This window comes from Heloderma suspectum, chromosome 5 (assembly GCF_057233095.1).
Source record: "Heloderma suspectum isolate Gila_16-S chromosome 5, 16-S_ref, whole genome shotgun sequence".
NCBI lineage: Eukaryota > Metazoa > Chordata > Lepidosauria > Squamata > Helodermatidae > Heloderma > Heloderma suspectum.
This window is the reverse complement of record NC_139462.1, coordinates 216361463-216382839: the sequence shown is the minus strand read 5'-3', so window position 1 is coordinate 216382839 and position 21377 is coordinate 216361463. Positions and strand designations below refer to the sequence as shown.

At 45.5% G+C, this 21377-nt stretch overlaps 1 protein-coding gene across 3 annotated transcripts in view; it reads right to left on the bottom strand.

Moving 5' to 3' along the window:
- The window catches only part of PTPRN2 (protein tyrosine phosphatase receptor type N2), a 1142627-nt gene that overhangs the window by 773359 nt on the left and 347891 nt on the right, over positions 1–21377 (bottom strand). The window contains exon 1 of one of the 3 annotated variants that reach the window (XM_084859287.1): positions 19438–19687. The exons of the other annotated variants lie outside the window; for them this stretch is intronic. Within the exon in view, the coding sequence (XP_084715413.1) occupies positions 19438–19474 (37 nt within the window). The 5' untranslated portion in view covers positions 19475–19687. Of the gene's footprint in view, positions 1–19437; positions 19688–21377 lie in introns of those variants that run through there. 3 annotated transcript variants of the gene reach the window in all.

Below are 21377 nucleotides of genomic sequence, written 5' to 3'. Positions count from 1 at the left end.
TTTTTAAGTCACCCGTGATAGGCTACGTGAAGATTAACGTAGCCTATCACGGCTGACTTTGCAGATCTAGCTGTGATAGGCTACGTTAATCGTCACGTAGCCTATCACGGGCGTTTTTTGTTTTTTTTTTACTTTTTTGTTGAAGTTCGCGGCCGGGGAGACGGGGTGCTTCTCCCCTGCCTGAATTTCGGCCAGGGGCGAGGCGGGAAGCCTCCCCCCCGGCCTGAATTTTAGCCGGGCGAGGCGAGAAGACACCCCCCGCTCGCATGAACTTCGGGGGGAGAAGCGAACCGCCTCTCCCCCACCGCGAAAAAAGCTGCAGGACAAGGTAAGTCCCTTTCGTACATCCCTAACTATGACAGTGAAAATCAAGGGGAACCCAAATAGCATAGCGGGCGCTATTTGCATCCCTTTTTGATTCCCCTTTTTAGCCTACGTAAATATTTATGTAGGCTAAAACGGGGAATCAAAAAGAGACGCAAATAGCGCCCACTACGCTATTTGCATTCCCCTTGATTTTCGCCGTCATAGTCTACGTAAATATTTACATAGATTAAGAGGGCAAAAATAAGGAATGCAACTGGCGGCGGCCATAGCCGCCGCCATTTGCAAATGCAGTTTTGTTTTGTTTTTTAACCCACCCAGCCATGATAGGCTACATAAAGATTTACGTAGCCTATCACGTCGTGTTTTTTTTAAAACCTAGTCATGATAGGCTACGTAAATCTTTACGTAGCCTATCACGTCTTTCTCTTTCTTTCTTTTTTTTTTTTACCAGAGTGGAAATGGCAGCGGCGGCAGCTGGTCGGAAGAACGGCCGCTGCTGCCACCGCCGAAGCCGCCACCAGAGCCGCTGCCAGAGCTGCCGCTGCCCGGAAAATCCGCCCCAGGTGAGTCTCGTCCCGAGGGGGATCCGCGAGGGGGCGGGGGGGCAGGCCGTTCCACCACGGAATTCGGGGGGCTGAATGCACTGGCGTTCGGCCTCACCGTGATCCATGGCAGAATTCTCTGCCATCCCTATCCCCTACGCGGGATGCCGTTTGCATCCGCGGCAGCCCGGCAGTGGGTGGAGGCCCTGTTGTGGGTTGGCCCAGCTGGCGGCTCCATGGACTGGCTGCGGAGTGGAGCTAGCAGGGCAGGATTCCAAGGGGAGGAGCGGATCACCTCCCCCCACCTGTGGACCCCAGCATAGCCAGGTAAGTGGGGTTTCATACACCCCTACTTTCAGCCATCAAAGTGGTATCATCTGCATATCTGAATTAATGTTTCTTCCAGCAATTTTAACTCCAGCCTTGGCTTCATCAAGCCCAGCACATCGCATGATGTGTTCTGTGTACAGGTTGAATAGGTAGAGTGAGACTATACAACCCTGCCATACTCCTTTCCCAATCTTAAACCAGTCCGTTGTTCTGTGGTCTGTTCTTACCGTTGCTGCTTGGTCGTTATACAGATTCCTCAGGAGGCAGACAAGATGACTTGGTATCCCCATGCCACCAAGAACTTGCCACAATTTGTTATGATCCACACAGTCCAAGGCTTTAGAAGAGTCAATAAAACAGAAATAGAGGTTTTTCTGAAACTCCCTGGCTTTCTCCATTATCCAGCGGATATTGGCAATTTGGTCTCTAGTTCCTCTGCCTTTTCGAAACCCAGCTTGTACATCTGGCAATTCTCGTTCCATGAATTGCTGGAGTCTACCTTGCAAGATCTTGAGCATTACCTTACTGGCATGTGAAATAAGTGCCACTGTTCGATAGTTTGAACATTCTTTAGTGTTTCCCTTTTTTGGTATGGGGTAGGGATGGCGGAGAATTCCACCATGGATTCCAGTGAGGCCGGATTTTGTAGAATCCGGATTCTGTAGAATGGATTCTGTAGAATCTGGCCCCCTGGAATCCGTGGCAGAACGGCCTCCTGCCCCCCGCGGAATCCCCCAAGACAGCACTTACCTGGGGTGGATTCGGCGGTGAGGGCGGCGGGGGTGGCAGAGGCAGTAGGAGCGGCAGGGGCAGCGGCGCATGCGGTGGTGGCAGGTGCGGCGGCGGGTGCGGCAGGGTGGTGGTGGCAGTGGCGTGTGTGGCGGGTACGGCGGCAGCAGGTATGGCGGGGTGGCAGCGAGTGTGGCAGCAGCAGGTGCAGCAGTGGTGGGTGCGGTGGCGGCAGTGGCTGGTCTCCTGGCCGGCTGCGGCTGGGTGCAGCGTACACAAATGGCGGCAGCTACAGCGGGCGCCATTTGCGTTTGCTATTTTTAGTCGTTCTAGCCTACGTAAATATTTACATAGCCTAGAACGGCGAGAAATAGCGAACGCAAATGGCGGCTGCCGTAGCCGCCGCCATTTGCGTACGCATTTGTTTTTTACTTTGCCGTGATAGGCTATGGAAATATTTACGTATCCTATCACAGTTAAGTACAGGGACACAAATGGCGGCGGTTATGGCTGCCGCCATTTGCATCCCTGCTGCCCAGCAGCCAGATGTCCGTCTGCAGGCGGAGCCGGCTGTGGCTCTGCGGAATCCCCGTGAAGCAGAGCCAGCCAGGCAGGACTCCGGGGGGAGGGACGGAGTGCCTCCCCCCCCCACTGCGAAGCAGATCCGCGAAATGGTAAGTGACTTTCGTACATCCCTAGTATGGGGATATAAGTTCATTTTAATGCGCTGGCATTCGGCCTCCCCGAGATTCGTGGCAGAACTTTCAAATCTATTCCCGATACCGTCAAATCTATTCCCAATATTATTATCCTTCCTATACAGATCTTCCATATATTCTTGCCACCTTTTCTTGATCTCTTCTGCTTCTGTTAGGTCCTTGCCATCTTTGTTTTTGATCACACCCATTTTTGCCTGGAATTTATCTCTGATGTTTCTGATTTTCTGGAAGAGGTCTCTTGTCCTCTATTATCTTCTTCCATTTTCGCGCATTGCTTGTTTAAAAATAATTCCTTATCTCTTCTGGCTAACCTCTGGAATACTGCATTTACGTAATTGGGCATATCTCCCCCTATCACTGTTGCCTTTTGCTTTCCTTCTTTCTTGGGCTACTTCCAGTTAGGGTTGTATGAAACCACCTTACCTGGACTCCACGGGGGTCTGCAGGGGGGAGGCAATCTGTCCCTCCCCCCCGGAATCCTCGCCGGCCAGCTCTGCTCCGCAGTGAGTCTGCGAAGCTGCCGGCCGGCTCCGATTATGGCTGCATTTACCTTAAACTAAGGCCTTTACAGCTGCAAATGGCATCCCAGATGCCATTTGCGGCTGCAGTCAATCCGGCCCACCAGCAATACAGCAATGGCAGCCGTATCACTGGCACTTTGGAGCCAGCCAGCAGGGAGGATACAGCTGGTGAGGATTCCTCATGGAGGCGGAGGTAAGTCTTCCGATCCTCCACGGACTCTGGGGGGGGGGGCGGATTCTTTTGAATCCGGCCTCACTGGGATCCGTGGAGGATTTCTCCCCCATCCCCACTTCCAATGTCTCAGCAGACAGCCATCTTGCCTTCTTCATTTTCTTTCTCTTTGGGATGTTTTTTGTTGCCGCCTCCTGAACAATGTTGTGAACTTCTGTCCATAGTTCTTCCGGGACCCTATCTACTAAATCTAGTCCCTTAAATCTATTCCTCACCTCCACTGCATATTCATGAGGAATATTAGTGAGCTCATATCTAACTGATCTGTGGGTCTTCCCTATTCTCTTTAGTCTGATTCTAAATTATGCAATAAGAAGTTTGTGATCTGAACTACAGTCAGCTCCAGGTCTTGTTTTTAACGACTGTGTAGATGTCCACCACCTTTGACTACAAAGAATGTAGTCAATCTGATTTCGGTGTCGACCATCTGGTGAAGTCCATGTATAAAGTCGTCTTTTAGGTTGTTGGAAGAGAGTGTTGGTTACGCACAGTGAGTTGTCTTGGCAAAATTCTATCAGCCTATGTCCCGCTTCATTTTGTTCTCCCAGACCATGCTTGCCTATAATTCCAGGTGTCGTTTGACTACCCACCTTAGCATTCCAGTCTCCTGTAATGAAAATAACATCTCTTTCTGGCGTATTATCCAATAGGTGCTGCAGATCCTCATAGAACTGGTCTACTTCTGCTTCTTCAGCATCTGTGGTTGGGGCGTATATTTGGATCACTGTGATGTTAAATGGCTTACCCTGAATTCAAATTGAGATCATTTTATCGTTTTTTTGGATTGTATCCAAGCACTGCTTTAGCCACTTTATTATTAATTATGAAGGCTACTCCATTCCTTCTGTGGTCCTCTTGTCCACAGTAGTAGATCTGGTAGTCATCTGATGTGAAGTGGCCCATTCCAGTCCATTTCAGTTCACTGACACCCAAAATGCCTATATTTAATCTTGACATCTCCCCAATAACCACATCCAATTTGCCCTGGCTCATAGATCTTACATTCCAGGTTCCTATGGTGTGTTGATCTTTAGAACATCAGATTCACCATTCACCACCAGCATCGTTGACTCAGCCGCTAGCCGTCCTTTCAGCTTTGAGTTAGCTGCGTCATCACATCTGGGGCTAGTTGAACTTATCCTCTGTTCCTAGGGATGTCAGAGAATTCCGCCATGGATCTCGGTGAGGCCAAATGCCAGTGCATTCGGCCCCCCGAACTCCGTGGCGGAACGGCCTGCCCCCCAGCCCCCCCGCGGATCCCCCCCGGGACAAGACTTACCTGGGGCGGATGTTCCAGGCGGCGGCAGCAGCTCCGGTGGCAGCTTTGGCAGCAGCGGAGGCAGCTGGAGTTCTGACCGGCTGCCGCCGCTGCCATTTCCAGTCTTGTTAAAAAAAAAAAAAAACACGTGATAGGCTACGTAAAGATTTACATAGCCTATCATGGCTGGGTTTTTTTTTAAAAAAAAACTACGTGATAGGCTACGTAAATCTTTACATAGCCTATCATGGCTGGGTGGGTTAAAAAAAAAAACCCGCGTACGCAAATGGCAGCGGCTACGGCCGCCGCCATTTGCGTTCCTTATTTTTGGCCGTCTTAATATACGTAAATATTTACGTAGACTATGATGGCGAAAATCAAGGGGAACGCAAATAGCATAGCGGGCTATTTGCGTTTTTGATTCACCGTTTTAGCCTACGTAAAGATTTACGTAGGCTAAAACGGTGAATCAAAAAGGGACGCAAATAGCGCCCGCTATGCTATTTGCGTTCCCCTTTATTTTAACCATCATAGTCTACGTAAATATTTACATAGATTCAGACGGCCAAAAATAAGGAATGCAAATGGCAGTGGCCGTAGCCCCCGCCATTTGCGTACGCGGTTTTTTGTTTTTTGTCTTCCCAGAGCCCTCCGCGGCCGGAAATCCAGCTGCGGACGGCTCTGAGCTGGGCTGGGCCTGGCCGGCTGCTCCGCGGAGCTGCCGTGGAGCACAGCCAGCCATCGAGGATTCCGGGGGGAGGAACTAATCGCCTTCCCTTCTGTCGAGGATTCCAGGGGGAGGGACGGAACGCCTCCCCCCCACCATCAACATAATCCGCGAAAGGTAAGTCACTTTCATACATCCCTATCTGCTCCTCCCCAGTAGCATTTTGACCATCTTCTGACCTGGGAGTCCCATCTTCCGATGGTATACCGACATATCTCTGGTTGTACTGATCCTAGGGATCTACGAAATGTACTTACCTTTCCGTGGATTATGTTTATGGTGGGGGGGGAGGCGTTCCGTCCCTCCCCCTGGAATCCTCGACGGGGGGAGGCACTCCGTCCCTCCCCCCCAGAATCCTCGATGGCCAGCTGTGCTCCGCGGCAGCTCTGCAGAGCAGCCAGCCAGGCCCAGCCAGGCCAGAGCTGTCCGCAGCCTGATTTCCGGCCGCGGAGGGCTCTGGGTAAAAAAACAGAACAAAACTGCATACGCAAATGGCGGCGGCTACGGCATAAATAAATATTTATGGCGGCGTAAATAAATATTTACATAGACTATGATGGCGAAAATAAAGGGGAATGCAAATAGCGTAACGGGTGCTATTTGCGTCCCTTTTTGATTCGCCATTTTAGCCTACGTAAATATTTACGTAGGCTAAAACAGCGAATCAAAAAGGGACGCAAATTGCGCCTGCTACGCTATTTGTGTTCCCCTTATTTTCGCCGTCTTAGTCTACGTAAATATTTACGTAGACTAAGACACCAAAAATAAGGAACACAAATGGCGGCGGCCATAGCCGACGCCATTTGCGTATGCGGTGTTTTGTTTTGTTTTTACCCAGCCATGATAGGCTACGTAAATCTTTACATAGCCTATCCCATCTTGGAAAAAAAAACAAAAAACCACAAGTCTGCAAATGGCGGCGGTGCCTGCCGGTCGGAAGACCAGCCGCCGCAGCTGCCGCTGTCGCCACCCGGAATATCCGCCCCAGGTAAATCTTGTCCCAGGGGATATCTGCAGGGGGCGGGAGGGTGGCAGGCCGTTCCGCCACAGATTTCGGTGGGCCAAATGCACTGGCATTCGGCCTCACTGAGATCCGTGGTAGAATTCTCTGCCATCCCTAACTGATCCATTTAGTTTTCACGGCAGGAATACTGGGGTGGGTTGCCATTACCTTCCCCAGGGATCGTATTTATTCTGACCTCTCTGCCATGACCTTCCCGTCTTGGGTGTCCCTTCACAGTTTAGCTCATGGCATCATTGAGGTGCTCAAGCTCCAGCACCACGACAAGGTAACAATCTCCTTTGTTGGGGACACAATGATTAGCCCATGACAATCTAATTAAAACAAAGATTAATTCATTGTACAACTCATTACATATAATATTAAAGCCTACCCGTAATGCATGCATTTTCAGATATCTTTCTTTTACTTTAGCCTTTTCAAGTCCTCTGTCTCACAAAGATAACTTGCAGCTAAGGAGGTGTATCGGATTTGGATGAAGCCTGAAGCCCCAACAGAATTGGGCCACTTCAGTCTGGTTCTGTTGCTTCTCAAGGGAAAGGGGCATTTCCTCTGAAGCCAACAGAATGGAAGCTGCTCCAGAATGAGGCTTTGCTAGCAACTCATGTTTCTGAAAATATATGTGTCCTACAAATAGTGTCTTTTGGTTTCATTTATCTAAACACTGATTATGAGCGGGGGGGGGGATGCGGTTGAGTGACTGACATGGTTGAGTGACTGACAGGTCCAACTTCTAATCCTGGGGTGTGTTTTATAAGAAGCTCCTATCACTGTGCTTTTAGGGAAAGTAAGAATGGGACTGTGAGATGGCCATTCTTCCAACGCCACTAGAGTTCACTATGAAAAAAGCCTTAAACTGGTTTTCAGTCATCATAACTCCCTAGACCTTATACCTGTCTATTTGAAACACTGTAAGTTTCTTGCCTGGGGACACCTCTATTATGTATGCCAAGTTCACACAAGTTTGCCAAAAAAAACCCAAAAACAAAACAGAGGGTAGGGAAGGGAAGGGAAGGGAAGGGAAGGGGAAGTGATTAACTTCCTTCGCCCAATTGAGGTCCCCTGTTCCACATGAACTGCTGTGCTAATACTTTTTAATGTGCACATTTCTTACTTAGGAACACCATTAGGCTGTTTCTCATTTTCAGAACAACAGTCCACAAGGGATTTATTTATTTATTTATTTATTTATTTATTTAAATTATATCCCACCTTTTTTCCTCTGTAAGGATCTCAAGGTGGCGTATATAATCCCCCTCTCCATTTTAGCTTCACAATAACAACCCTGTGAAGTAGGTTGGGCTGAGAGTCTGTGACTGGCCCAAAGTCACCCAGTGAGCTTCCATGGCTGAGTGGGGACTAGAACCTGGATCTCCCAACTCCCAGTCCAACACTCTCACCACTACACCACACTGGGACATAGGGGGATAAAAATGTCCTCTTTGGAATACCCTCAAAATGTTAAGGTTACTCTTGCATGAAAATCCCTGTGCCTATTCATATGAAATGTAGCAGGCTCAATCCCCTCAAAAGGGGCAACTATCCTTGCACGTTTCATCCAGTTCTGACAGCAGTTCCTTGCTCTTTTTTAAAGAAAAAAAATCAAAATATAAAGGCATATAGCACAGAAACCCCTGCACCTATTTTTCCGATATTTGGCAGGCGTAATCCCCTCCTATGGGACTATTATGCCCACTAATATAATGAAATTCTGACAAAGAGAATACAGTGTTATAGCCTTAAAAAAACATGATAGTCAATGGGATTTGCAAACCTCAACTTGGGTTCAGTACCGAGTTGAATTGAACAAACTCCAAATCTGTCTGCCTAAAACATTTGGCTGTTTCCTGAAGTGCCAAATTGGGATTTGAGTCAAAGCTAGGGGGTTGATGCACACCTCTGTATGCAACCATCCTGCTTTCACTACCAATATGAATAAGTCTGAATATTAATTACAGCACAAAATTCTGTAACAAATTTTCTGTGACTTAAACATCTTTATCCACTTATCCATAAATCTTTTCCCTGCTTCTCATTGGAAAAATGAAATGTATATTAGAAATAGTGTCTATATCTATCTCTAGTTAACACTTCATTGTGGCATGATGTTGTTGTTGTTGTTGTTGTTCAGTCGTTCAGTCGTGTCCGACTCTTCGTGACCCCATAGACCATAGCACGCCAGGCCTTCCTGTCCTGCGCTCTCTCCCGGAGTGTGCTCAAGTTCATATTCATTGCATCGGTGATGCTATCTAGCCATCTCATCCTCTGCCATCCCCTTCTCCTTCTGCCTTCAGTCTTTCCCAGCATCAGGGTCTTTTCCAGAGAGTTTTCTCTTCGCATTAGGTGGCCAAAATATTTGAGCTTCAGCTTCAGTATCTGTCCCTCCAATGAGCACTCAGGGTTGATTTCCTTTAGGATGGACTGATTTGACCTCCTTGCAGTCCAGGGGACTCGTAAGAGTCTTCTCCAGCACCACAGTTCGAAAGCATCAATTCTTCGGCGCTCAGCCTTCCTTATAGTCCAGCTCTCACAGCCATACATTACTACTGGGAAAACCATAGCTTTGATTAGACGGACCTTTGTCGGCAAGGTGATGTCTCTGCTTCTTACTATCGTGGCATGATAGTGCTCTTTAATCCAAGATTTATTACATGTATAAATATTGCAATGCAATATGCAGGCACCAGATGTCACTGTAAGTAAAGCACCACGGTAGAATATTGAAGTTCTGCAGGGAATTTCAGCAACACCTGAAATGAAGTCAGAATGGCATATTGGTGGTGATGAGTCTTTGGGGGGCAAAATGTTTTCTTTTTCAAAAAATTCATTTCAAAATGAGACTTTTAGGGGCGAAATGGAGTCCTGGGAAGTAAAAAGCAACCAGAAGAAATACTATTTAGAAATGTCTGGCATATGAATTAGTTAGAGGTCACGTCTGAACAGGGTATGCTACAAAAAATGTAAATGTTTTGTTTTTTTTAACCAGAGATAGTATTCTACAGAGTACAAACTTTTTGTCTCATAAATGGTCAAGACTACTTGACAGATTGTTCGACTGTACAGAAAAACCCTTGGGGTTTGATCCTCCTCTTACTGAAGTCATCAACAAAAACCATAAATGCGTACCAAGCTCTTTAAAATAAAATTTCAGCCAATAAAACTGAAGTCAATGTAAGGGATGGGGAAAGTATTTAAAAAGTCTTGGGCTTGAAAGGTTTGAGTTACAATAATTAAGGCTAGCCCAGGCTCATCTGAGCTTTGGTTAGACTCAAAATGGGGCTTGCCTTCCACCCTATCTTGCTGTTTCTTCCCTCCCCGACTCCGACCTTCACAAACGAAGAAAAAAAGCAAAGCTTTGCTTGTAAAAGTAGATTGGGGGGGGGTATAAACTAGCAGCAGGAAGGAGCTCACTATTTGTTCAGGCCATCATTTGTCTTACTAGCCCAGCCCACTGCTGAAGTAAAAATTATGCTTCTGCACATCTGTATTTCCACTTCAAGAACCAAATCGGCAGTTCGGATGGATAGCTTGCCTGACTAGGGATGTATGAAAGTCACTTACCTGTTCGCGGATTATGTTGATGGTGGGGGGGGCGTTCCGTCCCTCCCCCCGGAATCCTTGCGGGGGGGAGGCACTCCATTCCTCCCCCTCCCGGAATCCTCCATGGCCGGCTGTGCTCCGCGGCAGCTCCGCGGAGCAGCTGGCTAGGCCCAGCCACGGCAGAGCTGTCCACAGCCGGATTTCCGGCCACGGAGGGCTCTGGGGAAAAAACAAAACAAAAAAAACGCATAAACAAATGGTGGTGGCTACGTCCGCCGCCATTTGCATTCCTTATTTTTGCCCTCTTAATCTACGTAAATATTTACGTAGACTATGACGGCGAAAATAAAGGGGAACGCAAATAGCGTAGCGGGTGCTATTTGCGTCCCTTTTTGATTCCCCGTTTTAGCCTATGTAAATATTTAGGGTAATTGAACAAACTTTGAACAAATATTAAGAGGGCAAAAATAAGGAACGCAAATGGCAGCGGCCGTAGCCGCCGCCATTTGCGTACACGGTTTTTGTTTTTGTTTTTAACCTACCCAGCCATTATAGGCTACATAAAGATTTACATAGCCTATCACGTCTTTCTTTTTCTTTTCTTTTCTTTTTTTTACAAGAGTGGAAATGGCGGCGGCGGCAGCCGGTCGGAAGACCAGCCGCCACAGCCGAAGCCGCCACCAGAGCCGCCGCCGCCCGGAAGATCCGCCCCAGGTGAGTCTCATCCCGGGGGGGATCCACGGGGTGGCGGGGGGGTGGCAGGCCATTCCGCCAAGGAGTTTGGGGGGGCAAATGCACCGGCATTCAGCCTCACCGTGATCCGTGGCGGAATTCTCTGCCATCCCTATGCCTGACTAGTGAGTAGAGTGCTTCCCGCCAACAGTTTACAGTCTCTATCGCTGTCTCTGTCTATGTCTCTCTTCACAAGGTAAGGCAATTATTTTGCTTTTGTTTAGGGATGTACGAAAGTCACTTACCTTTTCGCAGGGGTGCTTCGCGGTGGGGGGGAGGTGCTTCGCTTCTCCCCCCGAAGTTCAGGCGAGGGGGGGGAGCCGTCCCGCCTCGCCCGGCCGAAATTCAGGCCCGGGGGGGGAGGCTTCCCGCCTCGTCTGGCCGAAATTCAGGCCGGGGAGAAGCGCCCCATCTCCCCGGCCGCGAAACAAAGTGTTAAAAAAAAAAAAATGTGATAGGCTACGTAACGATTAACGTAGCCTATCACGGCTAGATTTCCAAAGTCAGCCGTGATAGGCTATGTAAATCGTTACGTAACCTATCACGGGTGATTTTGAAAAAACAACAACACACGTACGGAAATGGCGGCGGCCTATGGGCACCGCCATTTGCGTTCCTTATTTGATCCCGGTAGTCTACATAAATCTTTACGTAGACTACCGGGACCAAATAAGGAACGCAAATGGCAGTGCCCATAGGCCGCCGCCATTTGCGTACGTGCTTTTTTTTTTTCAAAGTCACCCGTGATAGGCTACGTAACGATTTACGTAGCCTATCACGGCTGACTTTGGAAATCTAGCCATGATAGGCTACATTAATCGTTACGTAGCCTATCACGGTTTTTTTCTTTTTTTAACACTTTACTTTGTAATGGCGGCAGCGGCAGCCGGTCAGAAGACCGGCTGCCGCCCCCACCCCCACCCCCGACAAAAGGCCGACGAACCGCCGCCGGGACCCGCCGCCGGGAGGGACTTTCGCCAAAGGTAAGTCCCATCCCGGGGGGGTGGCGGGGGGTGGCGGAGAATTTCACCACCAATTTCTGGGGGCCGAATGCGTTGGCGCTCGGCCCCCCGAAGATTCGGGGAGAAATTCTCCGCCATCCCTACTTTTGTTTCTCTTTGCTTGTGTGTGCAAAATCATCTGGGTTTTTCCAGCATTCTTCTAGAGCACTTGCAAAACCCTTCAGCGTTTTGTGAAACTCACAAAGAATGTTCACAAAACCCAGATTTTTTTGAGATTTATATACGGGTGTTTGCACCTCACTACTTATAAATCAAATTAAACAAGTGTGAGTTAGGATTTATTCATACTGAGCTAGCCCATTCTCAATTAGCTCCTCACTGTGCTTCAAAGGTGTTCCTGTCGCTTCCCCATAATTTTCCCCTGTGGGTGAAAAAGAGGACTGGAGTGATTTTGAACTACAAAATGACCACAGGGGAAAGAATTAAACAGACTCCCTTTGTCCATCCCTCCTCAGCTCTGGCTCACAACTTGTCTAGACTGAATTAAAAAAACAGGGCAGGGCTACCCCTTCTCAAAAGTGCAAATTACATCATTAAAATTAAAATTCAGCACACCCCCTGGTTTTTAATTTAAATCACTTGAACTGGAGTCCCAGAAATAGTTGTGAAGATCTACTTTGAACTACAGACCCATGCTGAGGTGGAGGAATCCCACAAGTTAGAATGAACTCTTAAACTGGCCTGCAAGCTACTTTGGCTTTGCTTGCAATAGAGACCTGAACCACTGCAATAGTGTCAACTTGTCCCTTTCATGTTCCACATAACACACTGTCCACAGCAAGCTATTTGTGTCAACTATCCTTCTGCAGTGGTGCACCGTTGGGGCAGAAAGGGCATATTAAAAGTGCAGCAGCCCACAGCACACATGTGATACCAGGATTCTATCATGTGGTAGGAGGCCAATCTGTCAAAGTCCATACTGATGGCCACACCTTCCCAGCCACATCTGTCACCCTGGGGTGATGCATATTAATATAATGGCAGCTTAAACCATGTCACAATAGAAACCCAATGATATCTCCTACTAGAGTGCTTGAGCTAAATTATATTGTGTGCTTTTTATTCCCTTTTCAGTCAACTTGTGGGCTTTTATTCCCATTTCAGAACAACAAACAAGATAACCTGAATGCAGTTAAAATATGTCAAATGAGTCAGAAGGTGATATTTTTATAGAGAGCTAAAACAACTGCAGAAATATTCCAGATATAGCTTGAAATTTATTATAGGAAAGGTTATAAAATACACCCTAACAAAAACGATGAAGACTGTTTGCTTCTGATTACACTCATGATATGCCCAATATATGAATGTATTAGATCCAACACAGTTTGCTAGAGAATAAAAGCTTACCTTTGTCTGAAAATTACCTTTTTTTAACATACATCTTAGCAATTAACATGTCATGGATTCACTCTATCCCCACAACAGATGTCAGGCTAATCCACGTGGAATGGAGCAGAAGTGAAGGCACACCCATAATAAAACGTCTACTGTATATTTGCTTTCACTTCAGTGACTAAGTGCTAGTGAATCTTCTTGCATTTAAGCTCATTGTTATGTGTTAGAGCATAACGTTTACTGAAGCAGCTATTCTTGCCAAGGATATATTGCATTAATAAATCTTCCAAACAAGCCCTAGTAAATGTCACTTCTGCTTAAATGTTCAGCAGAAATTTGTGACAAGTGACGCTTCCTTTGCCCTTGTGGAGCTTGGGTGTTCAGATGTGAATTCTAATAGAGTTTCTGCCAGAATCAGCCCTATATGTCTCTCAACTACCTGGCTTGAAATATAGGCAAAACAACAGGACCAGCTCAAGAAAACTCATCCAAAAAAGAATCAGCAAACCTTTAAAAGGGCAGAACTTGCAGTAAACATACAAAATAAATTATCTTGCTCAGCCTCTTCGTGACTGAGACAGGTTAGGGTTTAACACTTTTTCTTTACATAAAAAATGGTTATGGCCTTCATGTGTTGCATTTATCTAAGCAACCTACAGGGGATCTAAAACATGATCATCCTGAAAAGTTCAGGTACATTGCAGTACAAATTGTATCAGGTTGCACAGGCATTAAACTATACAGAGTGAATTCAGATAGCCAAGCTTAAAATAATGATGCTTCTACCATTCTGCAAGACCTGCCCTCAGTGAGTATTATGTTAAAAGACTGTATTGTAAACTTAATAAAGATAATACAATGGCTAGCTCAGTCTGGTATTAGAATTGCAATCTATTTCAGTATAATATGAGGAAATGAAAAATTGTAACAATTTAAATTGTCCAGGCATAATGTCCTTGTGATATGATTATAAGCTTTTTTATTTATGAGGAAAGAAGATGAAAAATGAAAGCATAATAGGGAGTGGGGAGAAAGTTGCATGATGGAGAATTTCAAACCTATCACAGCTTTGAAAAATAAAAATTAACCCACTGAATTTAATTTCATAAAATATTCTTAAATGGGCCACACATTGCTCACACAGAAACAGCTTGAAGTTAAGATCACCACACAAAGCAAAGCAATATGAAAGAAAACAAGGGTAAGGAACAACAGATATTAGAATAGGAAAAGCAGGGTAAACTGAAAGCCAGGTAATCAGAAACCCGTCAGCTTTATCTTTGGATGACAAGACTCATTAGGACCAATTGACCTACCTCCATATAGCTTTGACTCCTACAGTTCTTTCAAAGAGATTGCATTTCACCAAGGACAATCTAGCTTGGAGTGCAGTGTGACAGGGGCTGGGGGGTGGGGCGAACACATACGTGAATTACACATTGGCTCAGTTAAACAATTTTTTACAGCCTTGTGTTACCAAATTTCCTCTCTGAACATGTGTAAAGTGTACATGCCTTCAGTATTAAGGGACCTTTTAACTTTGGTGATAGCATGTTTTGGCATAAGTTACACTGTTGCAGAACCCAGAGTCAGAGAGACCACGGAGTGAAGGAAAAAGAGATTCTTTATTTAACGCGCGGGCTTAAGGCTGGAATCGTTTCCAAAGAGCCAGAAGCCCCGATTTACATTAGCACATTGGTTTTATAGACATTGTGACACATATGAAACGGCTCCTCCTCCCCCTCCTGCATGGGGTTGCAATCCTTAACATTTCTCCTCCTAGCACTATTGTTTATAATACAAGAACTGGGTTATAGGGTAGCCATGATAAGGAGAGAACAGAAGAGAACAGCAGAGAACAAGATATACAATTGTATGACCTTTGACAAGATAAGGAATTCCTGTGTCTCGTCAGCTTACAACAATATATTCAAGGGAGAAAGAGCTCAGCAAGAACATGAAGCATGAGACTGCATGAGGCTACTTAGTCTGACCCCTGATATGGCTGCTACATTCCCCCCTTAAATGCATAATTTCATTACAATTATAGCATTACTGATAACTATACAAAGCTTTTTGTGACATACATATTACTTAGCCTCTTGTTGGGCTATTAGAGCATAGAGGGCAGCAGTTTTATTAGCTGAGACATAAACCAGATTGGTTAAACAGCGCATAAGACAAGGAACGCAGAGACATAACAGAACTTTTATGAACAACACTGGTAGAATTAGGATGAACAATGCTTCAAGCCAGCTAAGATCTGGAAGCCAAGGGGTTAACTAATTGAGCTAATTGTTTTGTCTTATTGTTTTGTTAGCTACTATATTGTGCAGCTTGTTGATCTGTTTATCTACAGCATTGCCATTATTAGTTAAGTTAAAACAACAGAGCTTTTGGTGTGTCTCACAACTTAAATGATGAAGAAGGAAGAGGTAATCTATACCAGCTCTATTTTCTAGAACTGCACCTTTTAGATCACGCAACTTTTTATTTAACAATGACAATGCTTGTGAGGTGGCATTTATGCTTTTGGCTAAGCTGCAAGCTAACCGGTTGTTCTTTAGACCATTAGCCAAGGCTAAACCTGGAACCTTAACCAGTGACATTGCTAAGGCCAATTTTTCTGAGTCAAAATATAACTGCACATGACTATTACAATTTTTAGTTAGTTGGAGTGCTCGAGGCTGCCATTGACGGATTTTTTCAGGCTACAGGGGAAGAATTGGCACCAGTTCAATTGGCGGCTGAGGCAACATGGGTGGTTATCAGACAAGTTGGCAGGAATGAATGACCAAGTGCGAGAATTACATGTCTAAAACCATCTATGAGGCAAAAGTATGTGGGCATTATTAAAAGATATGTTTTGAATTTTATTACAGTGGAAGAGGGCCAGGGATAGCTTTGTATTTTCTGGAAAATTTTTTGACAATTAAGCATTTGTGCACACGTAGCATTTGTTTCAGCAATGATGGGGGTGCATAGAGTGAACTCTGTAGGGGGTAGGATCTTTGCAACCACGCCCCAATTAGCATTTTGGGAATAAGTTAAACTTACACCATAAACTTTTAACATGGTATCTTTTTGAATGTTCCCAGGATGTCTACAGACAGGTATTAGGCAAGAGCTAATAAGCCTGTTTGCAGGTATACCTTTTGGCAAACAAAAATGTTTTATTCTAGTGATGTTAGCCAGGTGAAGCCAGTAATTATCAGCAAATCACTGGGACAAACTTCTTTTTCCAAGGGCAGACCCCCCTTTTTGCACCTTATTAAGGAAACACAATGCAACACTACTAACACTACAACACGCATGTTTGATCTTCTTTGGGATCTGACCGTACGCTGGGCAGCTATTCACCTGGCAAGCTGCAGTAGGGTCTAGTCCCCTTCTTCAATTCTCCAGTTGCAGGTCTGACCATACGCAGGGGGACAGTTTCCCGGTGTGTCCACAGTAAGGTCTAGCCTGAGTCTTCTTACTGCTTTTTCAGAATGATTTTTAAAGGATTTTCAGGATTTCTGTTTATGGTCTACTTTCCCCCTCTCGCTCTCTTGACTCGTGTCCAATGTATCCAGGGTTTAATTCTAGCTGCTTTCATAGCTGCGGGGGTGGAAAGTATGACAGTTTTCAGTCTTTCCATCTGGGAGTCAAAGGGTTATTTTTCCCTTTTTAACTCATACTTTAACTCTTGGTTGGAAAGGATGAACTTCTGTGATGGGAATGGCTTATTTTTTTAAGACAAAGCGACGCTGGGCTTGAAGAACTTTGCTCAGTGTTTGAACTTCTTGTTTAAGGCTAACGTTTGCTTGCTCTTGATGCTGCTCCAGTGTCAATTATGAAGTCAATGTCACGGCCCCTCACAGTCAATATCACGGCCCCTCTCAAGCTGTCTCCCTCTTCGCCCATTCTGGCCCCTTTGGTTTTCTCCTTTGTGTATTTGATTTATTTTATTTGGGCATTCATGCCACTAATGTCTATCTTGTCCACACTGGGCACACTGGTTCTTTTTTAAGAATCTTCTGCCTCTGCCGTGTCTTCTTCTTTTCTTATTTCATCTATGTTTTCTTGGGCCTCTGGGTCGAGGGGGGTGTACTGGCGATAGGCATTTGAAAGACGCTCCAAGTACGCTCTGGGGCCTTGGTGGCACCTTGCAGCACTTTAGACACTTTGGTCATATTAACTGACTTCTTCATACCTGCTTTCATGGCTTTTAACAGCAGGGTTTGATACTGGGTGAGGCGCTCTAGCCCAACTTGTGTTTTGGGATTCTAGCGGGGGGGGGGGTACTTACAAGGAGGCTTTATTGGGTAACTTACAGCACACAGGCGTACTTAATGGTTGGATCAGACAGCTTCTCTGAACCACGAGCTATTGGGCTAAATGGGTTTTATACCATACATGTTACCCATGAGGCAGCACAACACTAGCAAGCATTTTCAGCATAGGCTAGAAGTGTTTGGTTCTCAGGCACAGCTTCCTGTAAACAACTTCGCTTCTCAGAGTGCTTGATAACACTTTTATTTATTAGTATGGGAAGACAAATTTTTTCTCTTTCTTTTTGCTTTTTTTTTCTTTGCTGATCTGCCTGTATTGCAGATCATGTTTCAAACTTTTTATACAAAACTTTCTGCTCCATGCACCAGCCTTGTCTCTTTATTTGTCTTTTTCAAGTTAAACTTACTCACTTAAACCTTTCTGCCTTACACTAGTCCCAATGACACACATTTGGGATAGGCTCTTCTTCTCTTTCTAGTTACATTTTCTTCATCTTAAAGAACTATTACATTATTGTGGCTACTTTACCCCAGGTAATAAGCTCCAGGCACAATCAGCTGCTTTTAATTTACCCTGGGGGCAACTATGGCCACGCTTCTTTTTTATAAATGTTTTTTTTTTTCCTCTTGCCTTTTCTTTCTTCTACTTGACTTTGTCTTTTCTCCTCGTCATCCATTGGGAACCACACTTAGTATTATTTGGAGTTGCAACTAACACTAATCTGCAAATATCACATATATTTTATGATATCTAAGAAATCATAAAATATATACAACAAACTTTTTCTGCAATTTAATACAATGAATGGAAAACACTTTTTGCATGGTAAGGCATGATGGAGCAGATCCAGCAATTATACTGCTCTTCTGGCTGAAAGCTCAGGGCTCATCAAAATCAAGGGAAAGGCATACCCACACACACAAAGAGTTCTAGGTCACCATTTTTGCATCAGCAACTCTATGCTGCATGAGTTTTAGCAGAAGGAAATTTAAAAGTTATAAATCAAACTTAGCCTGCTGTACACTGAGCTGACTACAAACACAGACACATGGTCCACAGCGATGAGAGTTCAAGTTTATCAAAAGCTTCACAGCACTGTCCATGGCAAGTCTTTGACAATTTAAAATTTTAGTTCATGTGCAGAGTGTCTCTAAAAAGCCCAGATGATGATGGAGGCAAACAGTGAAGGCTCTGGGCAATGAATATGCGATGTTTCCAGCAAAGGCTCTCCACTTTTGCATCAGTTTAAAAAGGGAAAGTGTGGCCCTACACCCCTTCTGACAGACAAGGGCCTTTAACTTTTTAGCAAGGCTTCTGTTTAAACAGAGCGGCACAGCTCAGCTCTCTAGCCATGATGCTTTAACTTGGGCAACTCCTCTGTAAATTTTATTTTACTTCTGTCAGGTTCTCTCACAGACATTTTAAAAAACTTACTCTTTTTTTTTTCTTCTAACCTGGTACACGAAAGCACTGAAACACTGAGTGCCGAAACTCAGGACGCTGGGGGGTGATGGGCATCGCCTTATACTTGCATTTTTCAGGCAGCCATTAATCTTCGTGGAGGCGGTGGGGTGATTTGCAGGACTTCAAAGGCAAGCTTCTCAGTTTGTTTGTATTTGTAAATCCCAAGCTTAAAACAGGACACGATGAGGTACAGGGCAGCCAAATTCTTGCTTTGGCACGGGCAACAAATAACTCGGTTCAGCTTTCTTCGCTGGGGTCTCAAACAGGAAAACAGTCTTAATTTAAAGTTGTAACATCACTGACAGCGTCAGCCAGCCAGCTACACAGATTTCATTGTTTTTCAAGACAGTTGCTCCAATATCTTCTTTTCTTTTCAATCAGGTTGGGTCTCCCAGCTTACACAGTTTATTGCAGCTTCCAGGAGCATGGCAGTAGCGTGATTTTGGCTTGGCCAGGAACATGCTGTCTGGTTTCTCGGTCTCTTTAGCACACACACTTAGGCAGTGTAACACTGGACACTCAAATCAGTGAGATTTCTTCATTGCAGGGAATCCCACGGCAAAAGCTTAATGGTTACGCTCTTCAGAAATCATATAGCCGATGGTCAGTAGCTACAGGCTCTATGCAATTCTAACACAGTTCAAAGCTAAACACGGTTACCTTGACAGAGATCTTCAACATGGTCTTTCTGCTTCATTCTGCTTTGGGACAGTCTTATGGCACACTTTTCACTCGAAGAGGGGTCTAGCCTGTGCTCTGGGGGCTGATTCTTCACCTTTATTTTCTATTTTGCTTTCATCTTCTGGGTCTTCATTTTCAGTTTCCATTTCTTAGGGATTTCATCTCAATTAGGCGAGGTGATGATGTTGCACAACTCAGAACGTTGTGGGCAATTTTCCTGCCCCCCCTCTCTCGGCGCGCTAGGCTAACAGCTACTTCTTTGGCCTTACACTCTCACGCTCCCACGCTTTGTTAAAAGCCAGACTGTCCTGCAACATTTTTCTAATTAACAGCCTCAGATCTTGTTTTTTTTCCTCTCAGCTCGACCTTGAGCTTTTTGCTGTTTTCTCTTTCTATTCTGAATCTTTTTAAAAAAACCTTTTTCCTTCTTTGTTTGACATACATCTCAAGGGGGTGCAAGGTTTGCTTCCCCCACCACCCATAGCCTCCCTCCTAAATTGAAGACAGACACAATTAGGGAATGGGAATTGGTCAGTGAGTAAGGGGTCTCACTGGCCGACACAAGAGGATTTTTCACACCACGCACTTTGCTACTGGCCTGGGCACCCGGACGGTCAACGGTATGCTTCAGAAACCGCAGTAGCCACTCACACAATCATCAATCTCTCCACTACATCCATATGTCCCTGCCACCCACTTTTCCCACTTTTTACCAGAGCGGAAAACGGCTTCCCCAGCTTCCTCAGCTTCCTACTGAGTACTGGCGTGCTAGGTACTGGCGCCCACTCGGGGGTGTGATCAGGCCCCCCTTCTACCCGCAAGGAGTAGGTTCTTTTGTATACGTATACCACCAACACTGACCTTCTTCATAAGGCGGGGCCCTCTTTTTTTCTGCCCAGTGGCCTTTCTCCCTAAAGGCGGGGCCCTCTTTTTCCCATATACTTGCCTTTCTCCTGAAGGCTTCCAATGTGGGTTTCAACTCAATTGCAGCTGCGATACAGGCAGGGCTCAAGTTCCTTCCTCCGCTTCCCAAGGTTCTCTTGCTGCTCGCTGCCGTTTGGGCGATCCTGGTGCAGGCTTTCTCCCATTCACTCGACAAAAAGGTCGGTGGCGCCAAGAAAGGGAGGCATGCGCCGAGCTCGTCCTCCTGGTGCGGCGATCAAGAGCAGGCAACTGCCACCTGTCTGGCTCAGAGCCTGCCACATCCGAGTCACGGCACCATTTATGTTGCAGAACCCAGAGTCAGAGAGACCACGGAGTGAAGGAAAAAGAGATTCTTTATTTAACGCGCGGGCTTAAGGCTGGAATCGTTTCCAAAGAGCCAGAAGCCCCGATTTACATTAGCACATTGGTTTTATAGACATTGTGACACATATGAAACGGCTCCTCCTCCCCCTCCTGCATGGGGTTGCAATCCTTAACATTTCTCCTCCTAGCACTATTGTTTATAATACAAGAACTGGGTTATAGGGTAGCCATGATAAGGAGAGAACAGAAGAGAACAGCAGAGAACAAGATATACAATTGTATGACCTTTGACAAGATAAGGAATTCCTGTGTCTCGTCAGCTTACAACAATATATTCAAGGGAGAAAGAGCTCAGCAAGAACATGAAGCATGAGACTGCATGAGGCTACTTAGTCTGACCCCTGATATGGCTGCTACAACACAATGATACCAAAATAAGTTTCTTTAAAAATGGGGAATTTATTAAGTGCACAAGAATTATATATATATATATATATATATAGAGAGAGAGAGAGAGAGAGAGAGAGAGAGAGAGACAGAATGATTTCTCTGGGGAAGGGGTATTTATACAAATTCTAAGATGGATTCAGTCAGTTCATAGGTTACAAACAAAAATATGCAGAGCAAACAAATGTTGTTGTTCAGTCGTTCAGTCGTGCCCGACTCTTCGT